The sequence below is a fragment of the Acanthopagrus latus genome, chromosome 6 (assembly GCF_904848185.1).
Source record: "Acanthopagrus latus isolate v.2019 chromosome 6, fAcaLat1.1, whole genome shotgun sequence".
NCBI classification, from domain to species: Eukaryota; Metazoa; Chordata; class Actinopteri; order Spariformes; family Sparidae; genus Acanthopagrus; species Acanthopagrus latus.
The window spans coordinates 30343171-30352157 of NC_051044.1; the positions used below are offsets into that span (position 1 = coordinate 30343171).

General features: G+C 40.8%; 1 protein-coding gene across 1 annotated transcript; it reads left to right on the plus strand.

Moving 5' to 3' along the window:
* The first annotated feature begins 3620 nt into the window (after window positions 1–3620).
* barx1 (BARX homeobox 1) lies at window positions 3621–7573 on the plus strand. Its single transcript, XM_037101539.1, has 4 exons — window positions 3621–4307; window positions 5420–5699; window positions 5840–5924; window positions 7038–7573. Exons 1-4 carry the CDS (start codon window positions 4079–4081, stop codon window positions 7203–7205), a joined length of 762 nt encoding a protein of 253 aa, XP_036957434.1. The 5' UTR covers window positions 3621–4078; the 3' UTR covers window positions 7206–7573.
* The last annotated feature ends 1414 nt before the right edge of the window (window positions 7574–8987 follow it).

Genomic DNA, 8987 nt, shown 5'->3' on the forward strand with positions numbered 1-8987 from the left:
ATGTAAATAGTTGTTTTGGTGAAATATAATGGTATAATCAAAAGTAGTCAAAAACAGCCAATTATATCCCTGATGTCCCGCCTTCAAACACAACCTCATTTGGCCATCCATGAAAAAGCTACTTAACCTCCCACTTTTCTATAGGAATACATGCTTCCTATGGGCAATGCACTAGTTTATCATACATATTTAAATCCTGGTTACAGGAGAGGAATCCTTGGAGACACTTCATTTTGTCCAGCTGCAGATGTTCACTTCTCACAGACCTTCTTGCAGATGTTGGTTTGATTCAATTGTTGAAAATTCTATTCTCACTACATTTTTATTGTCTGTGCTTGACAAATGTCTGCTACAGTGGCTGTTGTCCAGTGGACTGTCACCCTACCCCCGACTCCTTGTCTGTAAGACTGCTTGGTATGTATTGATTTAATTGACATAATTACAGGAGTCCCATTAAAAGCATCCTGACCAAATGCACAACAGTGTGGTATGCCAGCTGCATGGCTGCCGAAGGCAAAGACCTGCACCGTGTGGTTAAAGCAGCCCAGCACATCATTGGGATGGAGCTTCCCATACTGGACACTGTTTCTGCTGCCAGGCTGAAGAAAAAAGCCAACAGCACATAAGGACTGTACACACCCCAGACACTCCCTGTTGGAACTGGGGTGTGTACCTCAGGAAGACGGTTCTGGACGATAAAATCCACCACCAACAGACTGAGAAACAGCTTCTACCCCAGAGCTGTGACCTCAATCTAGCCCCCATAATGAGCAATCCCACCCACAGAAACTGCAGCAGCAGTTGACATACTTGTACTATGTTGCACCACCACTGTTTTGCACAGTTACAGTGTTAAAGTTGCTACCTTGTATATTATATATTTATAGTGTTTTATTTTTGTTTGTTTTTGTTTTTTTTTTTACTATATATACATATATTTTTACCATATATTTTATTTGGTATATTTTCCCTTTCTTACTTACTATTTGTACGCTCTATTTGTTTCTTCTGACCTGAGGAGAAAGTCATTCACAATTTCATTGCTGTTCCTGTATTTTTTATTGTTTTTATTTTATGTTATCTTGTATTGCACTGAATAGAAATGTGTCTGTGATTTCATTTTAAGAAAAGCTTACAATGACAATAAAAGGAATTCTGTTCTATTCTATAATATGAGCTTTATCTGTATTCCAGCAAAGCAGGAATGTTCTACTAAGTAGGGATAGTTACACAAGTTACTTCCTGAGATGACAATAATTTCGAGTTTGAGGTGGAACAGAGCATGTGGCTGTTGGGTGCTGTATTATCAGACAGGAGGGTCTAATGTGAGAGCAGCCACCCAACCTTTGTGACGAGGCTGACTGGCCTACATCTTTAACCTACAGTGCCAAGACGGTTGAACAAAATCATTCAAAGGTAAGGCTTATGTTGTCCAATTGTCCTATTATCTCTCTCTCCCTCTGTGTTTTCACTTCTATAATGCACATCCTGAACACATTTCCCTCCAGTGTCTAATGTCAGACTACTGTGTTTTTCAGGCACTTCATCGGACTCAGCCCAGAGAGACGGATATATGCCATCCCGGACAAGAAAAACAGGCAGCATCATTCAAAAGATGTCTGTCACTGCCAGTTCCCATGACACGACTTTTCCCATGGACTTTGACGTATAGATGAGTAAGAGCTGTCTACCCAGAAACATCAATGCAACCTCCATTATTTTCCATTTTTTATCTCAAGTCATGTATTTGCAATCATATTATTGTTCTTCTGTCCATTAAATAAGATACATTTCCATGTAGGTATAATACAGATACAGGAATTGTATTTTTTGGTTATTTTTTAATCGCACTGACAATTTGTGCAGTGATAGTCACAGTTGCAAGTTGCATCATTCCCAAAGCTCATTAAAAAGTTATGTTGTGTTTTGATCAACATTAGTTGACAGAATTGATAACCAAGTGTTTTGTTATACATACATGACATTTCCAAATGTGATGGAAAAACAATTTGTTTTTATCAAGAAATGTATTATTTAATTTGGTGAGGCCTTTTTAAAAAAAAAATAAATGCCCATTACTGAGTTTATATTTTCTACTTTTTATTGCTGCATTTTAGGTAACTATTTGTTAAGTATTCATTCATGCAATTAAACAGGAAAAAGCTATACATTACACTTACAGTAAGCAAACTGTTAATTAGGGAAGATAAAGACAACCATGCTACTAGTTTTTACTACATATTTACTTGTGATTTGGGTATTGTGTGAAACACATTTCTATTACAGAGGCGGTAATGAACATTTTCTGGTAGGTAACTCCTCCCTGCAATCTCAGAAGTGACCAACAGAGGAGGATGTGCTCCAGCCTTGACAGTTCATTCAGCTGGAGATCACAACACAGACATTTCTGAATAGCAGATTTGGTTGACTTAGCAGACCTTTAACAGTGACTAATACGACTAATAGAATTTGTCATTTACAAATACATGACCCATGACGTTTTTGCCTTTGTCAAAGCAACAAAAAATGGAACTTCCTGGAGAAGTATATATGATTTGTTGAGGCTCATCACCAGGTTGCCAAATACTGAGGCCTTGTGCTGACAATCAGTATTTGATTGAGACTCAATGATCTCTCTCCAGGAAGTTACACTTTAATGCTTTTAGTACTACGAGTATGAATTGGTCTTTTTCCCAGGAAATGTTGGTCTTTCCATTACTGCATGACATATGGCCATAAAACATGTAGCATTGTATAGGAAATTCTGTTCTCCTGACGGTCAATCCTGTCCTGAAAGGATCCACATTTAAGCACAGCACTTTATCAAGCCTGCTCTTTTTTACTCAGTTGCATATATTTTACCAGTTTTCCCTTGCAGCACACCATTTATGCTGCTTTTATTTGGGTATCCTTTTGAATATGTACATGTTATTTGTATTTGTAACAAACACGTTCACCGACGTGCTCCACACTACTGTGTTTTGAAGAATTTAAAAAAGTAAAAATCTAGACAGACCACCAACTTTGAAGCATTCTTTGAGGTTCCCTGCTGCAGCGCTGATTTTAGAAGGCCAGAGCTTTTCTCAAAGCAGTCCTGAGACATGCTAAAAATATGCTGTGGGAGATATTTCGCAATTTTTTGAGCCAAGAAGGCACTAGCGAAAAACTCCCAGAGGTGCTCTGGCGTGGGTTTTTTGACCAATCGAATGGAATATTTCCCTTTCGAGCTGGCTTCACTGCTGACGGACTGCAGCACCAGCTGACGTTAGATTTGTCTGAAAGGATGGTCCATGATTTATATGTTGGCAGTAGTGAATCCATATTTCAGCTTCCCCAATGCTGAGGCAATCGAACAAAACAGTACAATAAAGAAAGATAACACTGATTTCTTTGAATATTCTTTTTTCGCAAGAGCTTTGTAAGCCTCTTGCAAGAGCAGAACTCAAAATAACGACTTTCACACTGACCTATTTTAATCTGAGTTTGCAGAACCTCCCCATCACCATCATCATCATCACCATCATCATCCTCCTCAAACTAATGCTCTGTAAGTCACAAAGTCACCTGCAGGATACTTTAGACGTCCTCGCGTCCTTATTTTCTTCCCTTTTGCATACAAATGCGTGCAGCGCACGTGCGGCTTTGCATGGAGCTTGGGTCGCGCGCAGGCAGCAGCAGGCTTCACCCTGTGAAGAGGTGGAGCCATGACGAGACTCATAAAACCCAAATCTTATTCCTCAACTCACTGCCAAGGTGACGCTCTTAACGGCTGACAAACACATCCGACCTCCGCGGACAGGCAGCGGGCATGAGCACGACCGGCTTTAGGAGTTTTGGGTCAAATGTTTGTTCTTGGTTCGATGTTTTATATCCCAAAAGAGGCAGAGCCGACCAGAAGTGACGCGTTCTAGGACGTGCGGAGAAGTCGGCTACCTGTAACCTACTCGTTATTTCGCTTGACACCAGACCTCGAGGATAACTGTGTTCTTGCTATCCGGACTACAGAGGCACCGCAGAGGGAATATGACAGCTGTGTCGGGCCACTGAAGGAGTCGTAGTAGGTGTACGCGCTCGGTGTATGTTCAGGCGAACGCACGGCCAGATTATGCAGCATCCTTTGGACATGGGGGCGCATTACTATCCTCCGGAAGTTCACCCCGACCACAGAACTCACCGCTACAGAAGCTTCATGATCGAGGAGATCCTGACTGATCACCCGGAGCACAAAGCGTCGGCTCCCGCCGGGGAGCTGCTTAAGTTCGGGGTTCATGCTCTGCTGTCCGCACGGCCTTTTCCGAACCCAATGGGTAAGAGGCTGCTGTGAAGAGATGAACGAGACGATGTCGGAAAAATTTGTAGAAGCAGAAAATGCATTTTAATATGTTTGGTTATTATTGTTATTAATGATAACATAGAATTAAAATTAGGATCATAATTAATTATACACGTTACAGCATGTGCGTATTTTTGCTCGTGATAAAAAGAAGGATGATAATTAAACTTGGGTCACGAACAATATTTCTTTTTTCGGCGTCGGCCAAAAGACGGTTTTGCAATAGTTGAGCAAAAGTCAGAACTATATCACACACTGTCGATCAAATGTATCTGGATAAACCATGGACGTGTTCAGCTACACTATGAAGGGTTTCTTTTGTTATTATTATTATTATTATTATTATTATTATTATTATTATTATTATTATTATTATTATTATTAGAAAAGAGACTAAACACAGGCCTAATGTGCGAAAACACCCAGCTACTGGTGCGTGTTCAATTTGTTGGCTCTATGCGTGAAACGTGGATTTCCTTCTGTGCTGGATCCAGCGCTTCAGGGATCAAAACCAAAGCTCCTACATGACCGGGAGATATTTACTCAAATTACATTATATAGTGATTACCGTTAACATGTAACTTAGCGCTCGTTTTCTATTAGCTATATGAATGACCCAACTCACACAGCCGCTGGAGGTCATTGTGTTTTCTGATTGGAAACTCCAGTTTCTTGTGTAACATGGAGATTGTTCCATGTTCTGTGAAAATGGGCCTGGTGCTGTAGCCTGTTTGTATGAAGAATCATATTACCAATCCTATTTGAATTAAATTTGCAAAAATACATCCAATTCTGAACCTGAATAAATACAAATAGACATCTACCTAATAATGATTTAACAACAACAACAACAACAGCAACAAGGCCCCTGCTGTTGATGTTAGTCTGGAATGCGGTTTGGATATTCTCCTCTCAGTTTGTCAGCTGTAATTGTGGGAGATATTGTTGGAAAGAGGTGTATAGTCTTAACAAATCAGACGTACAGTGTTGGTGAACTGAGATAACTCCCCTGCTGCTCCCTATTAGCCTGCTGTGCCTCCAAAGCACAAACCCCGTCTCCGTGTGTTTCTTCTCGGTCCCTTCAAGTGCTGAAAGCCGACCAGACGAGCCTCCTCAAGTTCCCCATGTCACCGCTGTCCTGCTCGCTGGGCTCCCCGCTGCTGTCGGCCGCTCCGGGGCTGCAGGTCGGCGCGGCGTCTCACCACCTGCCCCTGGATCTGCACCTCCGGGGAAAGCTGGAGCACGGAGCCGACGGAGGCAGCAAGACCAAGAAGGGCCGCCGGAGCCGCACCGTGTTCACCGAGCTGCAGCTCATGGGCCTGGAGAAGCGCTTCGAGAAGCAGAAGTATCTGTCTACGCCTGATAGGTAGCCTGTGTTTAAATAATACATCGTACGTCATTACAATGAATTATTGTTAAGCCACTCACAAGCTTTTGATAATTTGCAAAGTGAATTTGAATTGCAGTTTGAAATTGTGTAATTTTTCCTGATGTTGTTGCTCACAGAATAGACCTCGCCGAGTCTCTTGGGCTCAGTCAGCTGCAAGTCAAAACATGGTACCAGAACAGAAGGATGAAATGGAAGAAAATTGTAAGTTATTCTGAACGATGTTGATGATGATGATGATGATGACGACGACGATGATGATGATGATGATGATGATGATGATAAATGGTGGTCATGGTGTTGATGTGGTCGTGTACATTTTATATGAGGCCAGGCCTGGAACAACAAGACAGAACAAGAACAAAGAATAGTTTTGATTTGTGTAATTTCATCAGATGAAGGAAGGGATTAGCGCTGACTTTATCAGAGGGCACGAGGGATATTATTCAGAATTACCTCTCATATACACATATGAAACCAAACTCATTCATATACTAGAACTGAGCACAGACAAGTGAACGTTTTCTACACACATAACGGGAACACTCACTCAAACCACTGAAAGATTATATACTTGCACACAAAACAAAAAACACACAAGAAAATTTAGAAATGGTTCACCAATAAAATGCTCCCCATAGTAAACAAGAGCGAACCTTAAAAGAAGCTTGAAATGTGCAGGTCATCTTAATTTCGAGAAGGTCATATGGAATCAACGAATGTCTTCTCATCAACATGAACATGGAATTTTTAATAATTTCAAGCTCATTTTGTTTTAATCAATCTGATTTTACTCAGTGACTTGAATTGATAAATTGGATGAACAAAGTATACAGAGCGCAATCAATTCCTTAAAATAAGTTTCCAGAGAAACATGATCAGCATACATTAACAAACTTCCCAACATGTATGATGGAAACCTGCTGTGTGTCATGAGACAGCGTCGTGTCCTGGTGGTTTACTTCTACAGTGATTGTTAACCTTCAGTTTTGGAATTCTAGTTGAAAGAAATTGAAATACTGTGTTTGTGTCAAGAGCGGCCTATAGGGCCTTGATTATGATTAAGTTACATAAACTAAAATATGCAGATACATCTACATTGATATCTGATTTATGTGACTAGAGACTAAGTGTTTTTCTTTTGAATCATTAGAAAATTACTGCGACTTGTGTGCTCAAATTCAGTCAACTTAAGGGTTGGGCTAGGGTTAGAGGGCACTATTTGTTTAGACAAATGTTTTTTTGTTTTTTGTTTTTTAAATTTTTTATAGTGTTAAAGAATGTTAACCATATTCTCTGTTCATGTCCACCCTGCAGGTGTTACAGGGAGGAGGCCTGGAGTCCCCGACTAAACCTAAAGGCCGCCCGAAGAAGAACTCCATCCCCAGCAGCGAGCAGCTCTCTGAACAAGAAAGATCCTCTGCTGACGCTGACCCCCAGTCTGCAGGCTCGAGCTCCCACTTAGAGAGCACTCAGGAGGAATGATCTGACTGCAGCCTGCAAATACTGACTCTATATGCGTGAGCTCTGGGATGCTCAGTGTGTATCTCTTGGACAGGTCCACATTCCTTAAAGGCACGGAGAGGACGTGTCGATGCTCCTGAGGCTGGACCGTGTTGTGCAGCATCTAAAGACTCACAGGCCCAGCAGTGACAGGAAATATACAAGCTGGCATCCTCATTGTTGTAGCCCCAACATGCACTCCGTCATGGTGAGCTTACTGCTGTTGAGGAAGGAACTTGAACCTTTGCAGTAGGTCTACCCTTTATATTCTAAGGATGCACTCTCACTCCTCTGTTTTGCATTCCTTTTGTGTAACTGTGCTGTTTAATTATTAAATATATTTTCACTAATGCTGTTCTCTGTTTATCATAAAGGGCACAGGCTCATGATAAGCTTTTAACCCAGTGTGTGTGAATATGATGATGATGATGATGATGATGATGATGATGATAGCTTCCAGGCTCATCAGTCACACACAGTCACGGTCTCATGGCTAAGGCCTAATATGGTTACATACCATCACAGGAAGAAAATGTCTCAGTGGTTCCTGACATGTTTTGCTGGATGTTAGACACACATATTACATGTTGCCATTTTGTGTGTGAAAAGTGGAAATAACGGGCCAGCTTTCAAACTAAACTTTTGAATATCCCGATTTAATTTGATCAATTTAATTTCTTGTTATGATGTGGATTCACATGTGCCTATGTTCTACTGATGTATGAAAGAAAGGAAGTGATGCAGATTCCTCTGACTAACTAAAGAAAAACAGGCTAAAAAAAAAAAGCACAGTTTTTTCTAGTTTTCTTTTCCATTAATGATTTAAAATCATTGAGATTTTCTGCTGCAAGAAAGCAAGTTTGATATTTACCAAAGGTGTGGCCACATGTGCCTGAGGCTTTCGGGTTTGAGCCAGATGCTGTCAAGTATTTCAATGCAACAAGGTACAGTGTCATCATAGCATCGTCTACAGAATCTAATTTTTTTTTTATTATCTATATATATTTTTGAGAAGTTGCTGTAACATTTTCTTGAAGCATTAGGTCCAACTGGCAGCATGCTGAAGTCTGTTTGTATTATATTTTTGATGCGCTGTGTTGGGGGAGAAATTCAGAGGCAGGATTTTGCGGGACTGAGAGCAACAGAGGCGTCAGCGGCTCAGCACCAGGCAGGGGATACACGAACACTGCAAAACACACAGGGCCTGCGTTTTAATCTAGTCTGTTGTCTATCCAGATATGACAGATGCGCTGTTTATTAATATATCTGCATCCGATTCAAAGGATGAATAATGCATAGAGTAATTCATATAGGCCTGTTATGTGTGTTGCGTTTGCTGTGTGCGCCTTTTCGAGTCTTGAATCAAACCGCTTTCACACGCCTAATGATTAGTTATATTCATAATTTATTTTAAAAAAATAAATAGGGAAATAATAATAAATAATAATTCCCTAAAATCGTTAAGATCTGTTTTATTTCCCGCAGTTATTCAGGCGTTTCACATGAAACTGAACGCAGCATTAAGCGATCTGCGCACCTGGCCGAACGCCCTGTTTTAACCATCCGAGCGGGTCTTTAATTAAGGAAAGTGTTTATTTCCACCAGGGTTCTTTCTAATTCATAAACGCAGATGAGGCAGTTTATCAGCGTGTGGCTCAGTTACAGCGGGTCCAATACTGAGATAACACGCAGACCACCGGCTTTAATGTCTCGTCTATATTTAAATACGTTGTGATATCCACGGTCCGCTGTGTGCCAAGCCGT